This window comes from Coturnix japonica, chromosome 15 (assembly GCF_001577835.2).
Source record: "Coturnix japonica isolate 7356 chromosome 15, Coturnix japonica 2.1, whole genome shotgun sequence".
NCBI lineage: Eukaryota > Metazoa > Chordata > Aves > Galliformes > Phasianidae > Coturnix > Coturnix japonica.
This window is the reverse complement of record NC_029530.1, coordinates 6,648,993-6,675,172: the sequence shown is the minus strand read 5'-3', so window position 1 is coordinate 6,675,172 and position 26,180 is coordinate 6,648,993. Positions and strand designations below refer to the sequence as shown.

At 45.6% G+C, this 26,180-nt stretch overlaps 1 protein-coding gene across 5 annotated transcripts in view; it reads left to right on the top strand.

Annotated features, from left to right (window-relative positions):
- Nucleotides 1-26,180, top strand: part of TTC28 (tetratricopeptide repeat domain 28) — a 119,332-nt gene that overhangs the window by 87,496 nt on the left and 5,656 nt on the right. For 4 of the 5 annotated variants that reach the window (XM_032447827.1, XM_015877937.2, XM_015877938.2 and 1 more), the window contains 16 exons: nucleotides 721-2,062; nucleotides 2,782-3,305; nucleotides 4,327-4,436; nucleotides 4,720-4,849; nucleotides 5,273-5,491; nucleotides 7,450-7,615; nucleotides 10,381-10,521; nucleotides 15,534-15,678; nucleotides 17,681-17,860; nucleotides 18,962-19,682; nucleotides 20,313-20,437; nucleotides 21,496-21,727; nucleotides 22,134-22,210; nucleotides 24,260-24,283; nucleotides 25,072-25,201; nucleotides 25,711-25,818. In XM_032447827.1, coding sequence (XP_032303718.1) covers nucleotides 721-2,062; nucleotides 2,782-3,305; nucleotides 4,327-4,436; nucleotides 4,720-4,849; nucleotides 5,273-5,491; nucleotides 7,450-7,615; nucleotides 10,381-10,521; nucleotides 15,534-15,678; nucleotides 17,681-17,860; nucleotides 18,962-19,682; nucleotides 20,313-20,437; nucleotides 21,496-21,727; nucleotides 22,134-22,210; nucleotides 24,260-24,283; nucleotides 25,072-25,201; nucleotides 25,711-25,818 — 4,374 coding nt within the window. The remainder of the gene's footprint in view (nucleotides 1-720; nucleotides 2,063-2,781; nucleotides 3,306-4,326; nucleotides 4,437-4,719; nucleotides 4,850-5,272; nucleotides 5,492-7,449; nucleotides 7,616-10,380; nucleotides 10,522-15,533; nucleotides 15,679-17,680; nucleotides 17,861-18,961; nucleotides 19,683-20,312; nucleotides 20,438-21,495; nucleotides 21,728-22,133; nucleotides 22,211-24,259; nucleotides 24,284-25,071; nucleotides 25,202-25,710; nucleotides 25,819-26,180) is intronic. The other variant, XM_032447826.1, reaches the window with a different exon arrangement.

Sequence of the window (26,180 nt, the reverse complement as noted above, 5' to 3'; positions counted from 1 at the left end):
ACTCTGTAGGAGAAAGTAGAAGTGTTTTCTTCTCCATCTTGGAAATAAAGAAGCTCTCTCTTTATTGGAGAGTCACTCTCCCAGAGAAGCAGCCAAAGCTCTGAGTTACCAGGGGAATTGAAAAGAAGTGGGAGATGCATCCCGGGGTGTTGAATTCAATCTCCTGTTATCACACACACCATGTAATACTAGTACCACAATCCATGAACAAAGCAAGTTCAGCACTTATGGTCAAAGACAGGAATTGCGTTTGTCTTTCTTTACTGGAAGTGCAACAATTCACCTGATAGTTTCTCCTCTTGTTTCTAAGTGATGATTCCTTACCCTTGTAGTAGAAATTCTTGCTGTTCTTCAAGTTCATGTCTTTGCATATCTCACTGTTGAATTTCATTACCCCATTCTTGTTACTGTCATGCACAGCATTCCTGTTCCCAGTGTGAGCAGTGCTTCTTCTCTGGGTTTCAGTACATTTCACTGTAGCTTATACATCCTTTGGGCCCAAAGCACTGCTCAAAAAGTTTCATAAAGTTTGTACTCTTCTCTGCTTTCTACCTCTTAAATAAGAAGTATCTCATCATAGGGTGGGTTACCTGGACCAACACTGTGCCGGCCACAGGCTGCCAGAAGCCAAGCTGTAAAGCAGCTCTGGTGATGCAAGCTGCTGCAGAAGGGTTACCATGATGTAGTGTTTTTATTGAACCTATTTTTGTTATCTTTCAGGAATCATTCACCAGATGAAAGGTGACTATGACACTGCTCTGCGGCTGCACAAAACACATCTGTCTATAGCCCAGGAGCTCAGTGATTATGCAGCCCAGGGCCGGGCCTATGGTAACATGGGCAATGCTTACAATGCTCTGGGTGTGTATGACCAGGCTGTCAAGTACCATCGGCAGGAGCTGCAGATCTCTATGGAAGTCAACGATCGGGCCTCTCAAGCATCTACACATGGGAACTTGGCAGTTGCTTATCAAGCACTGGGTGCCCACGATCGTGCCCTGCAACACTACCAAAACCATCTCAACATTGCCCGGGAGCTGCGAGACATCCAGAGTGAAGCACGAGCCCTCAGCAATTTGGGCAACTTCCACTGCTCACGAGGAGAATATGTGCAGGCAGCCCCTTACTATGAGCAGTACCTGCGTCTGTCCCCAGAGCTGCAGGACATGGAAGGGGAGGGAAAGGTTTGCCATAATCTTGGTTATGCCCATTACTGCCTCGGGAACTATGAAGAGGCTGTTAAGTACTATGAGCAGGACCTTGCGTTAGCAAAGGATCTCCACGACAAGCTGAGCCAAGCCAAAGCGTATTGCAACTTGGGCCTGGCCTTCAAAGCCTTGATGGACTTCAACAAAGCAGAGGAGTGTCAGAAGTACCTGTTGTCCCTGGCCCAGTCTCTGAACAATTCCCAGGCCAAATTCCGAGCTCTGGGGAACTTGGGGGATATTTTTGTCTGTAAAAAAGACGTAAACGGTGCAATAAAATTTTATGAACAACAGTTGAGCTTAGCCCATCATGTTAAAGACAGGAGACTGGAAGCCAGTGCCTATGCAGCCCTGGGCTCTGCATACAGAATGATACAGAAGTGTGACAAGGCTTTAGGTTACCATACACAGGAGCTGGAGGTGTACCAGGAACTGGGAGATATGCCAGGAGAATGCAGAGCACACGGTCACCTTGCTGCAGTGTACATGTCACTTGGGAAGTACACCATGGCCTTCAAGTGCTACGAAGAGCAACTGGAGCTTGGGCAGAAGTTGAAGGACCCCAGTATAGAAGCCCAAGTCTATGGCAACATGGGCATTACCAAGATGAACATGAACGTCATGGAGGAAGCTATTGGCTACTTTGAGCAGCAGCTGGCCATGCTGCAGCAGCTCAGTGGAAATGAATCTGTGTTAGATCGGGGCCGAGCATATGGGAACCTGGGGGATTGTTACGAAGCTCTGGGGGATTTTGAGGAAGCGATAAAGTATTATGAACAGTACCTGTCTGTCGCACAAAGCTTGAACCGTATGCAAGATCAGGCAAAGGCCTACCGAGGTCTGGGCAACGGGCACAGGTGAGGATTGCTGTATGTTCTAACAACAGGCGGTGGAATTAAGTGCTTTAGTGTACCCAGAAAGGCATCTCTGTGTCAGGGAAGTGTGGGTGCACCAGAGGAGAGGAGGATGAGCTGCATCTAAAATGTGAGCAGGCAGACTGTGGGTGCATGCCAGCATGGGACAAGGGGTGGGGAAGAGTGTGTGTAATTAGGGAGTGTTTGGGAATGCACAGGTGGGAACGGGAATAGGCCTGAGAGTGAGGAAATGGGACATGCAGGCTGTGGGGCTGAAGTGTGCGTGCAGACAGGGGTGAAAAGAGAAGCCTGGCCAGCAGGTGAGGGCTGTGTAAGTGTGGCAGAGGGCAGGAGAGGCTGGTGTCTAGGTGAGTACAAATGGCTGCACTGTGTTATCAGAGGGATGTGTTTGTGTGGCCATTGTATACATGCATAGGGATATGGCGTAAGACCAGGTAACAAGGTCCTCTGGATGCTGGGAAGGAAATGTTTTGGTCAGTGCTGCTGGCTCAGATAATGGGGCTGAGGTTGCTCAGTGCTTTGAACAAAAGGTTTGCAGGGTATCGGAGGAAGGATGTTGATTCAAAAGTGCTGGGCACGACTCCTGAGGGAGAAACATTTGTCTCTACCTGAAAAATGTGAGATGACCTTGAGAGGAAATGACAAAGTGTTCTAGTTCAAGAAAATATTGGCAAAATAAATGCTGTTTTCTTCCTTTTTAGAGCTATGGGAAGTTTGCAGCAGGCTCTGGTGTGCTTTGAGAAGAGGCTTGTGGTGGCACACGAACTAGGGGAGGCATTTAACAAAGCCCAGGCCTATGGTGAGCTGGGGAGCCTGCACAGCCAGCTGGGGAACTACGAGCAAGCCATCTCATGCCTGGAACGCCAGCTGAACATTGCTCGTGAGATGAAGGACCGTGCTCTGGAGAGTGATGCTGCCTGCGGTCTTGGTGGGGTCTACCAACAGATGGGAGAGTACGACACAGCCCTGCAGTATCACCAGCTGGACCTGCAGATTGCAGAAGAGACCAACAACCCTACTTGCCAAGGCCGAGCCTATGGGAACTTGGGCCTGACGTATGAGTCCTTGGGCACCTATGAAAGGGCAGTAGTGTATCAGGAGCAGCATCTCAGCATTGCAGCACAAATGAACGATCTCGTAGCCAAGACTGTGTCCTACAGCAGTCTGGGGAGGACACATCATGCCTTGCAGAACTACTCTCAGGCTGTGATGTACCTGCAGGAAGGTAAGAGGCTGAATTGTCCAACACACCATTTTGTGGTAGATAAGTGGGAGTAAGAGGAACACCTTGAAGATGTGTGAAGAGAAATGAGGTGCTATGAATGTGGCACTAAGAGGATGTTTGACAGTGACATTCAGTGCAAGAGCTATTACAGATATCCATAATTACTGTTGAGCCTTCTGTTGAATAGCTGCCCCAGTAGGTTGTTCTGGATAGCACACCATGTCAGGCAGAGCCTTCCGTTCATCTCTGAGCTTGAATTCCAAGCATACTTAGTGAGTGTCTTGATATATGTGTGTCTGTCTGCTCCATCTCCTGGTGTGATGTGAATTCCTGAAAAACCTAGAAATAATGGTTGCTGCTGAGCTGTGTGGATGTGGCCAGGGCTTCCCATCTCCAGTCTGTGGGAAATGTTAGGTGTATGAGAGGAGGCATCCTTGCTAACAGCTGAGCCTGTGGAGGTGACAGACTTGGAGAATGATAGAAGGGAGCAGACAAGAAGGTGCTACTGGAAGTGAAACAAGCTCCAAGTTGCTTACACCAGGATCCTGCCCTCCTCCAAGCTGTATGGAGCCTGTCATGAGGCTAGGAAAGCTGCTGGGAAACAAGCAAGAGTTGTGGCAAGAGGCCTCTTCTCTGGCAACATTTGGTAGCATAATGTGATTTTGATTAAGTGACTGTTAAGGTTTAAGTCAGATTTCCTGGTAGGAGCGTAGTGAGTGTGTATCAGGGCACTTAGCTTTAACTTCACCTGGGGTTGGGTCTCGGTCCATGGAAATGACTGCCCTGCTTAGGCACATCTTGTGCTGGTGTTGACTGGAGTGTGAACAGCTGCTGCGCAGCACTTCCACAGCTGACATCTCACTGCTCTGCATTGCTGCTGTCTGCCTGCCTTGGGCACCATGGAGCCATAGGGCTAACCTGAGCCAGCAGTCCCCAGCAGCAGAAGCAGGAGAAATACTCCACCTGGCTGCCAAAGTGACTTCTCCCCCAAGGCTCCCTCTCACTCTTGACTCCTTTTCAGGACTGAGGCTGGCGGAGCAGCTGGGACGCAGAGAAGATGAGGCCAAAATCCGCCATGGCCTTGGCCTCTCCCTCTGGGCGAGCGGGAACCTGGAGGAGTCTCAGCACCAGGTATTCTGTGGTCTGCCCTGTGCTTGCAGGCTTTTGTCCTCTGAGCTCAGTGGGTCACTTCTGTCCCTGGGGGTGGAACTGTCTGGTGCATCCTGGGGCAAGGTGTGCCGTGCACTCAGTACTCTCAGGCCCCTGTGCCTTCATCCCAGGTTACCTGCCCTCTGCTAGGGATGCTGACCCACAGAGGGGCTGCCTGGGGGTGTGGTGGCCTTGGATCTTGCTCTCCCACTGGTGCTGTCTGTTGTATCTGTCAGGGTGTCACCGTGGCTGTTTTCCCTCCCAGCTCTACCGGGCCTCGGCGCTGTTTGAAACCATCCGCCATGAGGTGCAGCTGAGCACAGATTACAAGCTGTCACTCTTTGACCTGCAGACATCTTCCTACCAGGCACTGCAGCGAGTACTTGTCAGCCTTGGTAAGAGATACCATCCAATGAACTCCAGTCTCATGCAGAGCTGGACTAAAGGTGCAGGGAGGCAGATCATAATCCAGCCTTCACTTATCGTCTGTCTGATGCAGCACAGCACTGCGTTTATTTGCCAGGACAAGAAAAGGTGTTTCCTGCTTTGGATTTCAGGCACCTATGGTTTCTCTTCCGTGCTTTCTCCATTCATTCTCTTTTCTCGGATTAATTTCCCCATATATCATGTTAGCTTTTGCAACCAAGATGATCTGTGGGACTGCATACCAGCATAGTGACTACTCCTTCCAGAAATAAGTGCTGTGATATGTTTCTGCAGGTTTTTGTTCTGATTGAGGTAGCAGCTGTTTCTGTTTCTGTACCATGTGTTGCAAACCGTGTTGATATCACATTTGAGAGATAACTTTGTCTTTTCAGGTCACCACGATGAAGCTTTGGCAGTAGCAGAGAGGGGGCGAACAAGGGCATTTGCAGACCTGCTTGTGGAGCGCCAGACTGGGCAGCAGGACTCTGATCCGTATTCTCCAGTGACCATTGACCAGGTCTTGGAGACGGTGAATAGCCAGAGAGGACTTGTTCTCTACTACTCACTAGCTGCAGGTTACCTGTACAGCTGGCTGCTGGCTCCTGGGGCAGGTAAGGTGCTTTTTGAAGACGAGAGCCTATGAACAAACCTTATAAAAAACTGTACCATTTGGAGCTAGGAATGAATGTGGTCCCACAGATTCTAGAACCCAGGGGCTGGAAACAGTGGCATAACTACAGCAATAATGACATTGAAGTGCTTACTCAGGATTTTGACATTGACCTGGGAATGGAAATGTTTCAGATGTTTAATATTTCCATTTTCCTATCCCAGTCTGAATGTTTTTCCCACCTGGCAATGCAGAGCAGTAATGAGATTCCGAATCTGTTGGCTCTGTGAGAATCTTCTATGCGTAAGAACTCCTACTTTAATTATATTCCCGTGCTTTAGCCTTTCAAAAGCTTTTGACATTTATCCACTGAAGTGAATTGCAGCAAACAGAAGGGTGTCCCCGCTTCCTGATACGCCATTGAACTGCCTGATCCTCTGAATTCCACTTCAATAAATGTGGAAATGCTTATCACGGAGAAGCAAGGAGGATTAATTTGAAGAGGGTTGCTTTTTTTGCAGGCAGCTGGTTTTCATTATCTAATAAAGTGATTACTAAATTTTTGTGAGCTCTTTCTGGATATAATTTAATAATTGCAGCCTTTTAGCAGAACAAAGCTAAAGAGATAAAAAACTTTATTTAGATTGCATCAAAAATGCTTTGGGAAGGTAAGCAGACATTTATACATGACTGATTTCAGATGGAATGGCAGTGATTGGAAAACACTTCTCTTGGGGGTGTTTTGCAGTATTGCCTTTGTAGGTTTAGGATGATGTCATCCTGCTATGCCCCCAGTCACTAACTGGCCCTTTAGTTCCGTATTTTGCTGAATAAAATGCCAGTAATTGTATAGTGTTGAAATCAAGCAGTGTATAATAAATCTACATGTATCAGAAGTACACCAGCACCACAGCTGGTTTTCTCCTTGCCCAACTGATCCTGTAGAAGGGCAGCTGCACTCTCCAGTGCATGGATTTGTGACTACTGTATTGAACACACTGTCAGGTGTAAGGGAGGAGGACAGCAATGCTTTGAACTCCATCATGCAGGTTTCCTCCTGAACAGTTTTGCTGTTTCAGTAGTGATTCTACCCCTAATCTTATTAGTACTGGCAGAAAGTGGCAGCCCAGGATCCTCTTATCCCACTGAAACTGTGTCCTTAGAGCCTCTTCACTAATTCTCTGTTCTTACAGAAGGAGCTGCTTTAGCATTGTTCCCCCACTCTTGCTAATTGATCTTTGCTGTCAATGTAAACAGGGCATCCAGAGCCTCCTTTCACTGTTGATCACAGTCTGTGGTACTGTAGAATTAATTGTATCAAGAAAATTATGCCAGTCTAAGGGGAAGAAGGCTTTATCTGGAGTAGTAGCTGAATTCTTACCAAAACAGCCATTGTTCTTTGTATTACTTATTCACTGTGAAATGTTAACTTATAATATTCTACTATATTTTAACCTGCCTTTTCCTTTCTTTGTGTATAGCATACTTTTGTGCATAAAAGTGAGGGGAAAAGCCTTTGTGTGACTGCTGTAGTAATAATATTTTTGCTCAGAATTTGAGCCTGGTGTGTTAAATATATGTAATGAGAGACTACTACTAGGCATTTTTCAAGGACAGCTGTTGAAATGTGACTTGGGCTGGTAGATGCATCCATGAAAGATCTATTTTATAATTTATGTAAGATTGCTGCAAAAGCAAATGCATTCTGAATACAGCATAAAAGCACTCCTCTGCCTTTGTGCCTTTGAGCTATCATCTGCAAAGTACAAAGCTAGATCTTAAAAACCAAGTTGGAATACAGGAGGGCTGGAAATGCTCTGTGGAGATGCAGTACAGAGTGCTTTGCCCCAGTGGTACTGCAAATGGAAAGTGTTGAAGACTGTGCCACTTTCCTGGACAGCTGCTGGCTGTGCTTCTCTTTCCCTGCAGAAATCATCTCACAATTCCTGTTCCTTGCAGGTATTCTGAAATTCCACGAGTATTATCTGGGTGACAGCTTGACAGAAAATGCCGGGGACTTCCATGAAGCCAACAGCATGACCCTGCAAACAGTAACAAATTCTGCACTGGAACAGTACATCTCAAGTGTGCGGGAGGCTCTGGGGGTGGATTCCTACTATACCCGGTAAGCTGAAGATGGCGTTTAAAGCCCTGATTCTTGCTCTCTCAGCAGGAGGCACTTTGTATCATTCTCAGCTAATGGACTGAAAAGTGAGAACTGAGAGCTGCAGTAGGGGTGAATTTGTGTTACAGTGGCAACAAAATTCCATGTATCAGCCTTCTTAAAAACATTAGGTGCTCATTTTTCCTCACCTTACATTGGAAATTTGCTCAGGAAACTGCTGATCTCTTGCTACACCAGTCAATTGTGGGTTTCTGCAGCTCTTTGTTACCACTCAAATTCACTTAATCTCATGGGAACTAATTTGTACTGTCCCCAAGTCTTCACACAGTGACAGAAGAAAGACAACCCAAATCTTTGTGACACCAGAACAGTAGAGCCTGGCAGTCTGCACTCCATGCCATTTTCTTGAGGGATACAGATGGCAGAATGCAAGCAGATTTATGGCTGTATTTGCCCTGGATAAGTTGCAGAGGAGAAGGAAATTAAACCAATCCCCAAAACAGAGAAACCTAAAATAAACCATGCATCAATATCCCAGACAAGAATGGGAAGTTGATTGGTATGAGAAAGACAGAAAAGATGTCTGAATTGAGATGGACAACATGTATCTAGAAGAAAACGTATCTGAACCATTTTCTCTGCTTGGTTGCCTTGTTCTCCAAGGAGGGAGGAAATGTCAAAGTGATCTGTGTGGTTTATGTAGCTCTGCAGCTAGGAGATGGATAAAGGAGTTTTGTTCCTTTGTGTTTAGCTGCACAGTGATTTTCTCATCCTTTCTGTTTGTTCTAGTGCTGTGTGTAAATGTTTTTGTGACCACAGCACTGACTATCCCAAAGTGATGATACAAGACACAAAATTATTTGAAAAAGTATATTCTACTATTCCGAAAGCTTCTGGAGAATGTGGTTTTTTGCTTCTGTCTCTCTGAGTGCAATGTTGGAGTCTGGAAGATATTGCCATTAGGGAAGGATAAGCTGTAGTGATTCAGTAAAAGAAGGGTTTCAAGGATGCAGAATTGTGCTCATGTGGACCTTTGTGTTACTGAGATACAGACAGTATTTATAATGCAGAGTTTGAACATGAGCAGGTGAGCTGCTGCTGTTGTTAGCAAAATGGTGGCTCTGGCACAGGGAGCTGTCGGGTTAAAGTTAAGCTCTGACCCTCTCTGGCCTCAGCGCAGTGTGAGGTTGCTGTTTTCTGAAGTCATGCAGCAACCTCGCAAGGGAATTGTTAGGGTTGTGTCAGCTGAGTTCTGTAAACAAGACCAACTGCTGAGATGGATTTGTGGACAACTCCTAGTATTGAGACAGTCTGAAACCAGAAGCAGTATTAACTGCTCGTATTCATACCCTTATTGTAGGTACTGTTGCAGCATGGTGGCATGTCTTCCCATTTTTTGCTCCTGGAAAGGAAGGGATGCAGTCATGGTATGAGTCATCAGGATTTTGCTCTGGTGGTTTTAGGTTCTACAGTGCAGCCTTGGCTTTGTGCTGAAAAGCGTTCATCACTGCTGGTCTAATTACGCTGACAAGTAACACATACCTGCAAAAAATGAAGTGCGAGGCGGTTTGATGCTTGCTTGAACTTGTGCTGGGACAGATGTCTTTCTCTTCTAGGAGAGCTTGTGGCCAGCTCTCTTGGGTTCATGAACTCAAGATTTTTGCTTCTTTTAAGAGCTCAAAACATTCACTGTAATACCTAAAACCGTGCCAGGACTCAAGACTGTGCATGCCTGCAGCTGGAAGAACATCATGCAGGACACAGCTGTTGACAGCCTATTCTTCCTCTCCATTTTCTTTCTTCCCTCCTCTGGCTGTTGTTCAGCTGCCCAATGCCAGTGCTCAAGTGATTGGCTTTTGTCAGGGCTTGTTCGCTCAGGTTATGAGATAATATTGACCTGGAAGTATATTTACAAGATATCCCATGGTCCATACAGCAACAAATGGAGTTGCCTGTGCTGAGTTGTACCTTAATTTGATTTATGTGCTTATTATTGGAAAACATGTCGTTGCAGAAAGGCTGCAATATGTCAGGAACCCACTGAAAGGAAAGAGAAGTGAGATGCAGGACAGCTTTAACAGGCAGGAAAGCAGGTTTAGCTGAAGTGTACAAATTCCAAGGCTGGCAATGCACCAGATGATGTGCAATTTATTTATTTAATTAAAGGAAGAAGTTGTTAAAAACATACGTATAGTAGTGTGTTTGCTTTCTGTCTTTACAAAGAAAAAACTGCTATCATTGTTTTTGACAGAGACGGTAATTTAGGTGTTAACATCAGGAAATGCAGAGTTCAGAAGTTTTGATCTCTGTTGCTGCTGTCTTAGTTGTCACCATGGAGTCTTTATTTCTTTTATTTTATTCTATTTTGTTTGTTTCTTTCCCTGTTTGTATAATAGGAGCATCAACACAGCTGTCTTTTGTATATTGAGCTTTGCCAGTGTAGAGAACAAGCAGAACTTGGAGTTGTTGTGGAAAGGATGCACTAATGCATGTTCTTAGGCAATTCAAGGGCCAAATTTGACGTTTCCTGCAAACCTCAGCTTTTCTATATTGTTCTGTAACTTCAGAAATCATTTCCCATTGCTGGGCATGGGGGTTTGCATCCTGTATTTCTACCACTGTATATAATCCAGGGACAATTTGACTTTAGTGTCTGGTTGAGGTTGCCTGAAATCCATTTTCTCTCGAACTGGCTGAGCATTTGTCACAACACTGTTGTTCTTTCCTGTACCAGTGACTCCTTCACCGTGCTGTTCCCTCTGCAGAGCCTGTGCTAGCAGTGAGACTGAGAGTGAAGCTGGAGATATCATGGACCAGCAGTTTGAGGAGATGAATAACAAGCTGAACTCAATGACTGATCCAACTGGCTTCCTGAGGATGGTCAGCAGGAACAACCTCTTGAACAGGTGAGAATGTAGCACTGCATTTGGAGATCAGCAAGGAGAATGAGATGCTTTGGTATGACCTCAGAGTGCAGCTGATGACACTGGTGGTCTTGCTTATTCCCCTATGCTTCAAGGACAAGAAACAGCATACCATCGTGACTGAAGTAACCATTCATATGAATATGTCTTCACAGTACTGATTCTTGTGGAACATTAAGTATCTATCTTGTAAATAATGTCCACATCTTAGGATGTGCAGTGGTCACTTTCTCTCCTGAGCAGAGGCATTTCCCTTCAGTCTTTTATCTTCTTCATTTGGTGCACTGTGTGGATTTCTCCCTTTCTCAGGGAGCCTTGTGTCTCACTCCTGATGGGACTGAGAATGCCTTGTGCTGCACGTTTGTCCAGCCTGGGATGGTCACTTGGAAGATCACCAGGCACTCCACACATAGGTGACCTGTTGAGTCTTGGTTCTGTTCTACAGGCTCAAGTCTTACCTGTGAAGGATAGAGAAGCCCTGCTAGCCCCTGGAAAGTAATGGATTCCTATTGCTTCCTTCTCTAAAAATAGAAATTTTCAATAGAAAGGAGGTAGAATAGCAAATGAAAGCATCATTGTGCTTTCTTCTGAGATAGAGTGCCACCCACAGAGACCTTACACAGGACTGTGTATTTCAGTTAGGAACCAAATAGCTTGGTTTGGAAGAGCAGGGAGTGGCATCTTCATTACATTTCCAGGTAATAGTGATAGTGATAGCTTAAGGTAACAGCCAGCGAGGGCTTGTCAGCAGTTGTTAACTGGCATCTCTGTCGTGAGGGGCAGCCATTTCTAATTTTCTCATCTCCTGGACAAGTTCTATTTCTGACCGGCTGAACACCTGCAGAGGAACTTTGTTTTTGTCCCTTCTGTCTGAGAACTGTGGAACAATTGAGCTCTTTTCTTATACACTTCTTGTGGAAGTACTTGTTTCTGTGGGTTGTAACTGTTGTACTAATTAGCACTAGCTGTGCAGTCTCCACTCATTTTCTACCTCTTACAGTGTGCTCAGGTTTCAGTCTTTCACAACGCTGCTGTTGAGGGCAAGCATTCAAAATAAAAATTGAAAACAGAAAATTTCCAGTGTCACCACTCCCATAATGGAGAGATGCTACATGATGCAACCCAGGGTTTCTGGCTAGGTCTGTGCTCCAGCATGGATTATATGAGCACAGGGTACCCCAGGCCTTTCTCAGCTGGAAAAGAAAAAAGCAATCAGCCTGCAGTGCAGTGAGCAGTCACTGGAGCCTGTGAGCTGTAGTAACAACATCACATGAAACTGGGAGCTTCTTGTTGCTGCCAACGACTGGCCTGCTTTTCTTCCCACAATCTATGTATGTATCTGTTCATGCTGCTGCAGTGGTAGTGAGCTATCAGTACTTCCTAGTTCAGTGTCAGACAGACCCTCCAGGGGTATGCATGCCCCACCGATGATGAAGGTCTGCGTAGAAGAGAGGTTAAGAGAAATGAAGGGAACAGGCTGCATTTCTGTGCCCTGACTTTTAGAGCTTTGATGAGAAACAGTGAGCTCTCTGAGTCAGCAACAGAATTGAATAGCTAGCAAAGTATAAACTGTGATCTTCCAGCTTCAGTCTCCTGTTCCCTTCTGTTGTGTAATTGTTTTTCTGCCAGCTAATGCTGCCATGAGGTCATGCAGCTGGAGGTCAGTGCTGAGTGAATTGTTGCTGCTGTAGTGCTTCAGATGGTGGTAAGTAACACTGTGGTTCACAAACAGTGCTTGAAGGTATGGGCTCTGTTTGCCTTGGCTTCTGTGCTGCAGGGCACAAAGAGGAGTAGGGCCTGCTTGGAGCCAAGAGTAAGAGTCTGCCTTTCCCACTGCCAAGGCAGGCCTTGCATTCCTTATGTGGGGCCTGAATGCAGTGCTCACATGTTTTGGATCCTCAAGGGAGTTTTCATGGCATGAGGCCAGTGTGAGTTCTTTCACGCACAGGAATTGCATGTGCTGTTAAGGACCCATGTCAAAATGAGGCCCTAAGAGATGCTGGAACTCTTTGGAGCCATCCAGACTCCATTTCTGGTGATGAGCAGGTGGCTGAAAGAAACCCTTTGGTTTGGGTGAGTGCCTTCTGGCTGCTGTCATCGAGTAACCTGGTGATTCTGGCTATTAAGTAGAAAGTAATATGATTTTTTTTTGTTATTATTTTTGCAACTCTGCTTAGAAAAGAAAGAATAGTTGGGTTTGGCAGTTTAAGTTAAGGAACTTCTGAGAAAACGTGGACTTCAGAGGAGAAAGGGGCACTGCAGGGATCTCAGTGTCTGCCTGAGCTGCTGATGCCACTGATAGAGCACTGATGTGCAGCAGCTGCTGGGTGTTAGAGACAACTGTGGCTGCTTGAAAGCATCCACAGAGAGCTCATATCTGAATGTTTTTGGAGCTTCCCACTGCTTAGTATTGTGGCTGAGTCAAGATGCTGAATTTGGATGTGGTGTTGCATATCTCGGAAAGGGCTTTTTGAGACAGGCTTGCCAGGTCTGGATGTCCGTTTGTCCCAAGGCCGACAGGTCTGCAGCAGTTAAGTCTTATATTCAACCCTCCTGAATGTCTCTACAAGGTCATGAGTGGTACTTATCTCGACCAGAGCCCTAACAAGTGCCAAGACAAGAGCAGGCCTTTGCTGACTGCAGTACAAGCTGCTGCCTCCAGCCTTAGTGCAGCCACATTCACTCTCTACAATCAGAGCCAGTTCCTCAGAGGCTTACAGGTCAAATTAGGCTGAGCTCAAGGCTTGTGTGATGAGGGTTTTCTCTTCCATTCTCTGAGATCCTCAAGGGATCACTGCTTTGTTCCTGTGTCTCCAAGATAAAGGGAGGAAGCAGCATTAACACTGACATGCAGGCATTCCTGAGCCCCAGTTTGTTGTTTGCTCTGCTTGCTGCAAATCACCATTGCCTTGTACAAGGGGTTGTAAATAAGCAGCACTGTGCAGTCTGTGCAGACTCCGAATGAGACATATTTATTGTTCCAGATATCAGGGGAGGGAACACAGCAAGAACAAGGTAGAAGTGCTCAGCCCTGCGGCTGTGCAGCATCCCAGAAGCCAGTGCTGGGGAGGAGTGTTTGCCTGAAAAATTCCAAAGTCTCTTTCATTACATTGAAATCACTGGGATGTGGACCCTGTACAGGTCCCTGGAGAGCTGCTCATTTGTCTCTTTTGGGAGGAAAGGGAGAGAGGGCTCCAGGTTCAGTCTGCCTGCTGCAAAAGATGTCTGTCAGCCTCCTACTATGGTTTTTCTCACTCTCCTTTGTGTACACACACAAAGGATGTGAAAGATTTATGACACTCCTTTGGTTTTCTTTTAATAAAAAGTCCTGTTTGAGTGGTGAAGGGATAAATCCGGATGTTCTTGGCTGTGCAAATAAGGTGAAGGGGGCTTTACTCATTAGAGCAATCAAGCTCCTATCCTCTGCAATAAATTAGTCTGTGAAAATGGCTTAACATGGAAGACAAGGCTGTTAGTGCCACCTGCTGGCACATGGCTGCACCCTGGGAAGGATGGAGCTGTTGGGCTTGGACCAGGGCTCTTCTTGCTGGCTGGTTCCTGGATAAGCAGCAGAATATCCCTGCCATTCCCTGCTGCTATATCAGATGGAATATAGTGGAGGAATGTGCCGTAAGCACAGGGATCAGGGCACTGGGAATGCACAGAATCCACAGCATCAGACAATCACAGAATCAGTGAGACTGGAAGGGAACTCTGGAGATCATTCGGTCCAACCTCCAGGTTGGGATAACACAGTTTTTATTTCCTGATCAAATTCTAAAGCCTGTGCTTGATATTCTGGAAACAGCGGTACTCTGCAAAGTGTGCTCAGCTCAGTCAGCTCTGCAGAGGGATTTAGAGGGGAGAACACAGTGCTGCAAGAGGTAAAACTGAGGAACAGAGACAAGGGGAGTTGTTCAAGGAGAGCAGCTGCAGCTCAGGGACCTGTGAGCATTGGTTGGTGGGTGGGAAGCACTTGTGTTGTGCATCGCTTGATTTGTAAATATACGTATATATAAAAACATAATTACTATTTTTTTCATCCTTTCCTGTCTTAATAAATAGTTTTTATCTCAACTCAAGAGTTCTTCTTAGTTTTTTTCCAGTTCTCTCCCCTATCCCACTGGAGTAGAGCAATGAGTGAATAGCTTTGTGGTGCTTTGCTGCCTGCTGGGTTAAACCACAGCATGCTCTGATGAGGTGTGAGGGGTTAGTTGTGAGTCCGGGAAGCTGTAGCTGCTTTCCTGTCATATAAGTTGGCAAAAGCACATGGCACTGGAAAGTATCTGAAAGCTGGAACAGCGCTGTGCTTCTTGGAGACTAGGAAGGGAAGGAGGCTTTCTCTGTGCAGCAGCATCAGAGCATGTTTGAGGCTGGGGTTACAAAGAATATCAGATGCTTTTGGCCCCATGGGGACACTGAGGCCCTTGTGGGTGGCCTTTTATGCCAGGGATATTGTTTTTGTTACTGGACAGCCCCACTGGTGACTCCGGTTGCACTTCAGGCCTTGTAGTACTATTACTGTAAAACATCTCATTTCCCTCCCTTCCTCTTTTTTAAAGGCCCACCTGTTAAAACTTTCTGGAAAATTATCCTTTTCATATAACATGGTTGTTTGTGGCACCATTCCAAGGATAACCTTTCTGGGGAGCTCAGCTGCTGGATTAGATAGACCAGATCGGGGCAACTTCATTTCCTCCTTGGGGCCATAACTTTTTGTGCCCACACCATCTCAGGCTCCTTAGAGTGCTGGTGTTTGGTGGTGCCTGGCAGCCAGGTAGAGGTGCCTGGGGAACTTGTGATGTTGCTGTCATTGTGCATTGTGGTGTGAACCTGAATGGGAGAATAAAACCATGGTGTGAAGCATCTCACAGTGCTCAGTCCTCTGCTTGGACAGACTGGGACTGGCTCTTTGTCAGTGTTCTGAAGTCACTGCAACCTACAGTGGACCTCAGTTCTCTGAAACTAACCTCTCACTTGCCTTTATCCCACAGGAGCAGTCAGAGCATGACCAGTCTGTTCAGCAGCACCGTATCTCCTGTTAAGGATGGAACATCTTCTCTTCCAAGGAGGCAGGCTTCCTTCACCAAACCCCCACTGCGAGCGCTCTACGACTTACTGATAGGACCCATGGAAGGAGTAAGCTTTTAGATATAAAGATTTGCTTACAGAAACTCCCTGTCACTTGGGAAAGCTGAAATGGCCAGCCTGGGGGGTTGTTTTGAGGCATGATGCCTTCAGCTTGGTCTTCCCATGTGAGACTGAATGTAGTGGGAGAGGAAAACCAAGGACCACTTCCAGTTAGCTGCCAAAGTGTAATACTTTTGATGAAGGAAGTGTGTCCCTGATTGCTAATCCTAATTAGCAAACTTGGCAGAGTCACTGAGGAACAAATAGATCAGGAAGAGTGAAAAACTGTTATAAGTATGGGAAAAAAAGCACCCATGGAAACTGAAACTTCTGCTAGGTGTGTGTCACTTCGGCTCAGATTCTCTGATTCTGTTGCCAACAGAACTGGAACAGTAGGTAAAATGGAGTATTTATTTTAAAAAATACATATTAAAAAGGAAACAAACATTTCTGGAAGACAATAACTCCTTGGTAGGAAGCTGCTGCTTGTCAGCTTGGGCTCTGCAAAACGTGGCAAGGCTGGATGGGGGCTGGTGGATTTAGCTGCAGAGCACGCGTCCTGGTTCAGCACAGACAGCCAGTGCTGGGCAAGCATCCCTTGGGGCTGCTGGTGTTGTAAACAGCGTGTCAGGCTAGAGCAGACATGGTTCACAGGATGGCTCCTGAGGCTGCTGTGTGTCAGGGATGGCCCTGCATCCTTGTCTCCAGTCTGTGAGCAGGACAAGCTCCAGAGCTGTAAAGGGGAAAGGAGGAACAGCAAGAGGTCAATGACTGTTCTTAATTCCTTTAAAATGAAGTTTTTCTCATCCTTCAGCAATTTTGTTCCCCCTTCAAAAGCCAAAAAGCCATTGAAAGCACCTCACTGTCTCGCTTCAGCTTCCTACTGTTTGACACTCTCTATTGTAGCTGACGTGTTTTTTGGCATTTCTGACTCACTCCCAACTCCCTTTGGAGGAAACCACCAGATTGAAACTTCTGTTTCTTAATGATGTTCATTCATCTTTGCTGCTGCTTGAGAGCTGAAGCTTGAGACCAATTGCAAATTTCCGTTATTCTCTCATTAGTGATGAGATGGGGTCAGTGTATCGCAAGTTAATCCTCAGCTATCAGTGTATCATGGTGCAGTCTGGAAGTTTGCTCCAGATAGACCCTGAGCAAAGTGGAGGAAGGAATTGTGTTAGCACCAGGGTGCATACTGATACAAGTAGCAAAATTCACCCTCAAACTGCACAATAGTCATTTGTTTTCTGTTGGATGGTGATTATCCAGTGTGTGCACTTCAGGATTTTCTGATGTTGCTCATGCATGCCATGTTTTAAAAGTTTGTGTTTCATTTGCTGATGGCAAAGTAAAGATTATTCTGTTTTCTCTTAAATGGGGGTTGAGCTGAAATAACTTTGCTTTAAAGCTGGGATTTCAAACGGATTAACATCTGATAAATAGCAGAAGAGTGTTAGAACATGAGTGATATTTCTTCCAAAAAGAACCTAACTAGATCCACAGAGGTTTTGTGGGGTTATTATTCATGAAATGCTGCTTGTTTGAAAATATGCTTCCTGTTCTGTTGAAGCCCCTGAATTTCCAGATCAGAAGCATCTGAGTAGCTGTTTTTCTGATATCAAAACAGATAGTTGGTGCATCTGATGGAGATTAAATCATTTAAAGTTAAAATTCTCATATGAATGACAGTTCTACATGTTAGAACCTTGTCTTCATCCTGCAGTGCACTTTGCAAAGTGGTCTCGTCTCTGGGAACATGGAGCAGCCTAGAGGGGAACAGAGCAGCACAGGCTGAACTGATTAGCTCCAAAGCTGTGTCAGAAGGAGGACTGACTCTCAGCCAAGCCTGGATGAAGCTTTCATCTTCAAAGCAATAATTTATTTACCAGGACTAAATAATGCTGCTGTTCTGCCTTTAAAGTGTACAATTGCCTAGAAACGTAATGACAGTTTGCATCAAAATCCTCAAGACATCTTTGGACCATACTAATTCTATGTCTTTGCTTTTCAGGGCTTGATGCATTCCAGTGGGCCCGTTGGCCGTCACCGCCAGCTGATCTTGGTTCTGGAGGGAGAACTGTACCTCATTCCTTTTGCTCTCCTGAAGGGCAGTTCCTCCAATGAGTACCTCTATGAGCGCTTCAGCCTCATTGCAGTACCATCCATCCAGTCGCTGAATCCCAGCTCCAAGGTCTGGCACTGCGTTTTAAAACCTCCCTCTCACAGAACCTCTCCCCTGAGGTGTAAGTTCCTATGCATGCAGGAATAGCAGCAGCTCTGTCCTATACAATAGAAATGGCAAATGTGCCTCCTTCGTGCGGTACTCCCAGGGCAGACGAGCATGTTGAGCACCCCAGGTGCAAAGTATTCTAGTATAGTTTCTGCTGCACAAAATCACGACACCAGACATGCCAGGAAGGACAAGAGGAATTGGATATCCTCCCTTGAAGGGCAGCATATCTTGGGTTGTGAGCAAACCACGTAAATGTAGGTGTTTGTGATACACATTCAGCTTCCTTGGTGAATTAACTGCCTTATCATATACCAAGTTACATTTCCCTGCTTCTCAGCTCTCTGTGTGGGGAAGGACATTGATGTCTCATGACAGTGAAGCCATAAGTCAAGGCCAGTACCACTGGCAAATCTCACCAAAATATCTTCATGCTGATGCGTGGCAAACACTGTCAGCTTTTCTAAGGCCTGTGTCTCCAGGGAGAATATTTTAAGTCGCATCTCTTGCTGAGCAGTGTTAACATTGCGTGTCTTGCCTTGTACTGGGTTAAACGCAGTCACTGGAACAGCAGAAGGGTCTGAATATCTTCTTTGTTACTGATGTGGAGAGTAAGGGTTTCTGGTCACTGCAAGGCCCCAGTAATCAGTTGCACACAGCAGGATACTGTTGGCAGTGGACATGCTGATCCTTGAAATACAGATGCTAGAAACCAGGTAGTAAATGTTTACCAATAATCCTCCCTTAAAGTGGGAAGCTGGGATCTTCTTTATACATTCAGCTCTCCTATAGCCCTCCAGGATGACCTGGGCTAAGTATATTTCTTTCTATTTTAATCTATTCATTAACCCAGGAAGTGGGGATAGAAATCTTGACTGTCCTAAAGCGGAGATACTCTTTGGAATATTTAAATGGAAAAAAACTAATGAAATACAGAGCTTTTTTAATAATTACAACATCCAAACTTCTATTTAGAACCAAGGAGACAGATTGCTTTACTGGCAACACCTCAACAGACAGATCTCTGAACCCCATTTTTGCTTTCTTTTTCTCTTTGTATAGTCCCATGGGAAGAAGAATACTTCTGTTTACTCCAGTTCTACCTCAATGGCAGCTGTCATAGGAAATCCCAAGCTCCCTTCAGCAGTTATGGATAGGTGGCTGTGGGGACCTATGCCCTCTGCAGAAGAGGAAGCGTTTATGGTATCAGAGTTACTTGGCTGCCAACCCTTAGTTGGCAGTGCAGCAACAAAAGAGAGAGTCATGAGTGCCCTCACTCAGGCAGAGTGTGTCCATTTTGCAACCCACGTCTCCTGGAAGCTTGCTGCTTTGGTCCTGACACCCAACACTGACAGCAATCCAGCCAGCAGCAAGAGTTCATTTGGGAACCCCTACACAATTCCAGAATCCCTTCGCATGCAGGATGATGCCAGTGATGTGGAGAGCATCTCAGACTGTCCTCCTCTCCAGGAGTTTCTGCTGACTGCAGCTGATGTCCTGGATCTGCGGCTTCCTGTAAAATTAGTGGTTCTTGGCTCTTACCAAGAATCCAACAGCAAAGTCACTGCTGATGGAGTCATTGGCTTGACAAGAGCATTCCTAGCTGCTGGGGCTCAGTGTGTCCTAGTGTCCCTCTGGCCTGTTCCAGTGGCTGCTTCCAAAATGTTTGTACACGCCTTCTATTCCTCCCTCTTAAATGGGATGAAAGCCAGCGCAGCTCTTGGTGAAGCTATGAAGACTGTACAGAGCAGCAAGCAGTTCTCCCATCCATCCAACTGGGCAGGTAGGAGGAATCTGTCTTTTGATAATCTGTGATTTTTAGAAAGGGCTTTTATGCCAGAGAGTTTGAATTGAGTAAGAATTGGTGATAGCAGGTAGGTGGGAGCAGCGTGTTCCCTGTACTCACACAGAACTCAGCCCGTGTTTCAGGCCCTAATTCTGAGCATGGCTGAATGTCAGTGTCAGGTAGAAACATTGGTATTTCACTGTTCAGTAAGTGGGCTGTGGATTTGATATAATGTAAAGCAATTGCAAGATGAAGTGTGTTTCATCACAATTGTTCCATGACTACAAAGAAATAATGTGCAATACAATCACTCATTCAGTATGTGTGTGAGATCTGTAGGGGCACATTTAACTGAAAGACAGTGTTATTCCATTTGTTTGAGCAGGAAACCAGTATTGATTTAATAGAGGATGATGAGTAAGAAGCATCGAGGAGCTTTCTGGAGGTTCATTCTATAGAACTGGGCAGTGAGTGGTCAGTAATAATGCAGGGTGCAATAAACCATTACATGTCACTAGTCTGAGCAGGCAGAAGTTACCTGCTCCTGTTTTGCACGTTTCCATTAACAAATAGAGGTTCTCAGTCTGTCTCACTTTGATCTCAGTCTGACTCTTCTGAACCCTGCAGGCTTCATGCTTATTGGGAGCGATATGAAGCTGAACAGCCCCTCTTCACTGGTAGGACAGGCCCTGACTGAGATTCTGCAGCATCCTGAAAGGGCACGGGACGCCCTGCGTGTCCTGCTCCATCTGGTAAGGGAGGCAATACTGCAGCACCCAGCAGGCATGGGAGGGGGGCTTGCAGTCTGCCATAGTGAGATGAGTCTTTGAATGAAGAATGGGAAGAGAAACACCCTGATGTGTATTAGCTCACACTTGGATATGAACCTTCAACCCTTCTTTAATACCATAAGTTGGTATCTTGCTAAATCAGTCAGTGTAAAAACAATGGGACACCTGAAGGAGACTCCAGAGTGGATATGAATTCCTCTGTTGTGTTGTGACAAGAATCCTTCCCAGTCCCATCTGGTTTGTGTAAGCTGTTGAATTGGGTCTGTGCTTTAAAAACGAGATTATCATTGAGGTTAATTGTTTTGACAAGGAAAATCACTATGGAGATTGCAAGAAAGCAGTCATGGGAGTGCAGAGCTAGTGCCTGAGGTCTGTGGGCAGACTTGGAGATGAGAGGCATTTCTGTTCCCACATGTGCCAGTCGCCTGCTGTGGGGAGAGCCAGGATGGAGGCCAAGATGTCAGATGATGAGGATACTTTCTTATTACTTGTAGTGCTTTTTTGTCTTTTTTTTCTTTCCAGTATGTCTTCTGTAGACCCACAGGAATGTGGAGTATCCATGAGATGATGGAAACTCAGGAACATTGCTAGTCATTCCACTTACTGGGTTTTGTGGCCACTTTCCTCTTGTTACTCTTTACCATGTAGCTCTGCATGCTCTTGCCTGGTAATGAACAGTGTACTTAAGAGACTGGAACCTGAGAGTGAGTCATCTGGAGCAGACAGATGCCACTGCCCGCCTATTGGAAATGGTCGTGATCAGACTGGTTCTTAGTTCCTGTGGCATTCATTTACCCAGTGTCCCAGAGCACAGTGGTACTTGTCACAGTGATTTTAAATCTGTGGGTGCTGAGTTACTGGTGCCTCTGTTTTCAAGGGCACTTAGTTTTCTATGTGTGACAGGTTCATCACCAGTCTAGCTGTCCCTCAGTGTGTTGTTCCTGCCTCTTTACTGTGTAAAACAACGTGGTTAGTAAAAATCATTTCTATAGTGAGCTAATGTTGTATTTTCCTCACAGGTGGAGAAATCATTGCAGCGAATCCAGAATGGGCAGCACAATTCCATGTACACTTCCCAGCAAAGCGTGGAGAATAAAGTTGGAGGTATTCCAGGCTGGCAGGCACTGCTCACAGCAGTGGGGTTTCGCTTGGACCCTCCAGCCAGTGGCCTGCCAGCAGCAGTGTTCTTCCCCACCTCTGACCCTGGTGAACGACTGCAGCAGTGCAGCAGCACCATACAGTCCCTCCTAGGTAAGAAGCTGACCAGCTGCAGGCTCTTTTCTCTTATGACCTAGGAGACATCTGCCTTTTCCTGCCTTTCTTTGGTGTAAGCCTGTAGAATGGTGCTGCTGGTCTAGATTTCTACAATAATGAAACAGAATAGAGGTTCTGGAAGTAAACGTTAACTGAAACTGTTATAGATGGGAATCATTTACTCCCAGGTCCAGAATCTGAGCAGTCTGATATCTCTTCCTTTTTTCTATAATCAGATGCAAGGCTGGAAAAAAAAATATTTTCTGGAAATTGCTGCTGTTTCCAGAATGATTCAGATGGGGAGAGAGGTTCTAGGAATAAGCTGAGGTTCCGTTCAGGTTGCTGCTTTCCTAGTGGACAGTAAACAGGTATTGAACAATCTGTTTCTGCTGGTGTTTTCCAGGTTTGCCTAACCCTGCACTTCAGGCACTTTGTAAACTTATCACAGCTTCAGAAACAGGAGAACAGCTCATCAACAGGGTAAGTTGGAGGTTTTTCTCCAGTACCAGTTTCCAAATGGTTCGTTCCAGGTCAGTAAATTCAGAAGTGCGCAGAGTGGTTTATGCTGTAGTTTTATCAGCCTCAGAGACTGAAATTCTATATTTCCCTCTTTGTGTGAATGAAAGTGTGTGTCCAGAAAAGAAAAAAGTAGGCGTATGACTGGGCTGCATGGCCTTGGGTCTCAGCTCAGGGACAGAAGTGAAAACTTAATATACATACTACAGTGAGGGAGAAGCAAAACGTGGAAAATAAGTGGTAGAAGCACTAATAGTTTTTTTGGCCTATCCAAACTAAGTATCTGCATCCTATCCAGGGCCTGTGTTGGCTGATTTTGTACACTGTAGTTACCAACAACCCAGACAGTACCAGGCTTTGGTCGATGCTAGGGGTCTTAGAACTTACTGAGCCAATACTTTTTCTGGTTTGAGTGCTCATAGCTCTGCTGCAAGAGTTCACCTAATGTAAGAGAAATGTAATGCCACCCTGTGGCCAAGGCACTCCCCCATACCTCAGCCCTCCCCACCTCCTTCACACTCTTCCCTCTTCCCTGTCTTTGTATCATGCCTAGAAGAACCTAACCTCACTCTGTGCCACCTGCCTGGCTAGCTTTCCCTTGTGTGTTTCTTACTGTCCCAATTGCTCCTCTAATGAATTTTATCTTGTGATCATTTACTTGCTTGAGTAAATGAATACACTACACATCATGAACAGGTGAACAGAATACTTTATTTCACCCCTTCCCCATGCAGAGATATTATAGGAAAAGTAGCTGGGATTACCTCCGTGTGGTTTTGTAGTGCTCCCATTCACACTGTGGTGTCGAGTCTGTCCACACAAAATGCAAAATAACAGCTCCAGCTTTGCAGTTATCCATTAAGAAGTTGCTTTGTGGGTCAGTTAGCCAATGTCTGCTTCAAGGAAATAGTTTCTTGTCAGAAGTTACAGTAGCACAAGGAATATTTCTAATGGCTTATCCTTCATGGTATTTTGTTTTCTTGCCTTGGCTCATTTGTTAGTGCCCGAGACTTCTGTTGTCAAGTATCAGGGTTATTTCTTCCTCCTTACCACCAGAGGGAGGCTTGCTGTAAGTGGGATGTGATGAGGACAACATTCCAGGTCTGAATGTTTGACTGTCCATGAGATTACTTCACAGTTGTCTTCTTGCCTCAGACAGTTAAACCACTCAGGGGAGAATATTCAGGCTGGCAGGAATATTGCATTGCTTCTGCATATTTTCTTGTGTAGCCCAAACCATAGGCAGAATTTCCTTTTGCAAGAGCCTACCTAGTTATAAGATCAGGATTTTTCAGCTGAACTCTCACAACTTCTGCTGTTACTTGCTGTTCTTGCCTCCTCCTTCTCAGCAGTTCAGTTGGTGAGCAGCAAAGGTGCAGCCTGTCCCAAAGGAGAAAAGACTTTAAACAGAACTGGAGCATGAATACTGTCAGTTCAGTCGATAGGTGTTGCTTTTATCTCTTTCCAGTAAGGGTGATTGGAGTTGTAAGGGAGCAGGTGCTCTTGCTGTTAGTGAAGCAGTGAGGTGGGCAGTCTGATCTCTTGCTCTGGATGGCAAGTATTGATTTTTAGTACAAGCTGGAAGGCAGGAGCCACAAAAGTACCAACTCTGATGCTGCTACATTTACAAGGAATATATAGGGGTTGATTACTGTTTTACATGCCAATAACGTATACCAGATAAAAGAAGAGATGGGCTTTATGTTCAGCCTTCTGCCAGAATGTGGGTTGGTCTGGTTATCTGCCTGCCTTCTGTCTGAGCTGATTGCAATTTGCTGGGCATTCCCAGGTTCCAGCTGCCTCTTCCTACACTGCTGGGCTCCTGATTCACAGCTCAAGCCATTTCCATTGCTCCCTTCTTTCTCAAAATAGAGCATCCTGCAGTCAGGATGCTGGTTTGCATGTGGATGTGTCGCTACACTTCAGCGCTTCCTGTCGCAGGCATTTTGTAGCACAGAGTAACCTGTGTTCTTTTCTCCTCTCTTTTCCTTCCTTGTTATCTGCTGCCTGAAGGCTGTTAAAAATGTGGTGGGAATGGTGAGTATATTACATGCACAGAGGAATGATGCTGCTGTGCAGGATTAATGCCATTTCCCTGAGCTGCAGGGTACCACCTTCACCCTGCTTTCAGGCCTTGAATTTGATTAATGTGGAAAAAGACTGTGTAAGCTGTTGTGGGTTGGTAGACATGGGTGGTCCTGAGGTTAGCTGGTCCCCAGTTAATGACTTTCCATCCTTCCAGCTCCAGATTTGTTTTTGGGGTAGATGAGGCCCTGGCACCTTAATTTGGGTCAGATCTTCATAAATACTTTATTTTTTCTCAATTTTGTTACTCCTGTCCCCTGGGCAGTGTTGAGTAAATTCACTTCTGGGAAGCCATGAAGATATTAGGAAAGTCTTCCATAGCTTCTTGTGACTTGTTTTGTGCACAGTTAAATGCTGAGAATGAGTTTTCTGGGCTTCATTTAAGGAGTATCACTCAGTTGTGGTACGGGCATTAGCAAATGTCTGTGAGCAGCCCCTTTGCTTTCACTTCCCCTGTGTTCCTGCTGTGCTTCCTCCTTACTCAATTTCCACTGACTACACCCCCAGCCCTCCCCCTTGTTCTGTCCCTTGATGTGCTGCTGTTCAAGTGTGTCTATAATTGCTGTCCCTGGACTGTTCTCTCTACTCAGATCTTCCATCTCACTGTTCTGTTAAGAGCAGCAGCTGAGTGTAAGAGTGTCTCGGTGAGGGGCTGTCAGCAGTGCGTTTCCTTAGGTGTGACTGTCAGAAAAGCAGTGATTTGATTTGTGAGGAATGGATAACGTTTGCTTTATTTTCAGCTACATCAAGTCCTGGTTCAACTTCAGGCAGGTGAGAAGGAACAGGATTTCTCCTCTGCACCAATCCAGGTTTCTATCAGTGTCCAACTCTGGAGGCTTCCTGGCTGTCATGAGTTCCTGGCGGCTCTAGGTAGGAAACACTTCTTTCCTTATCTTTCTGAAGCTACTGCTGGTGTCTCATATAGCGGCTTGAAGCAGCGTGAGCCTCACAGCTGTAGATTTGTTTGTCTGGGTTCTCTTTGGACTCCTGAGTTCAACAGATGGTGGATTTCAGGGTTTACAGCAAATTGGTGCTGTTTTAATTTCAGAATCTGATTCTCCTTTGTTCATAATGCATACTTGCTTCTGACTTCCTACCTGAAGAGAATCAGTCATTCTTTTTGCTGGGCAACCTGTCCAATAGGCCAGGATGATGATAGTATGTACCAGGATCTTCTGACTTGGATCAGCAAAGGCTTTTGGGGAAGGGCATTGGAGGATAACCAGTAAAATATGTATTGCAAGTAAAGAGATGTTGTTCCAGGGCATTGCAGAATTTAACGTCTCTTTGTTCTGCGTGTGTTACAAACAAGATGATGCTTGTTTAGAGCATAGGATCTTTTTACGAGTTGTGACTTTTTACTCCTTATTCTGCTACAGGTTTTGACCTTTGTGAAGTGGGACAAGAGGAGGTGATTCTGAAAACTGGGAAGCAAGCTAATAGGAGGACCATGCACTTTGCTCTACAGTCCTTGCTGGCACTTTTTGGTAAAGCTACTTAGTGTGGTTTTTGCTCATATGCTGTCTGATGATTTGATCAGTATGACTTACATTGAAATCTCACACTCGTTCCTTTTGCTGACATCACACATTCGTCATCCTACATGCATCGGAGGCCATGCATCATTTAACAAGTGCAGCAGGCATTTTTTTAATGTTAAAAGCAACATTCGGATCTGCCTGAAGACAAAGTTAGGAGTAAACGGGAGCAGCTGGAATATTTTGGGATATAAAATCCTAATCAATTGGTGAATTCCCAAAGTTTTCCCTTAGGATGTTTGGTCTGAGGCCCTTGTCCATGCATTTCCTGACCTGTGCTCATTGTTTTTCTCACCTAAGTAATAGATTTT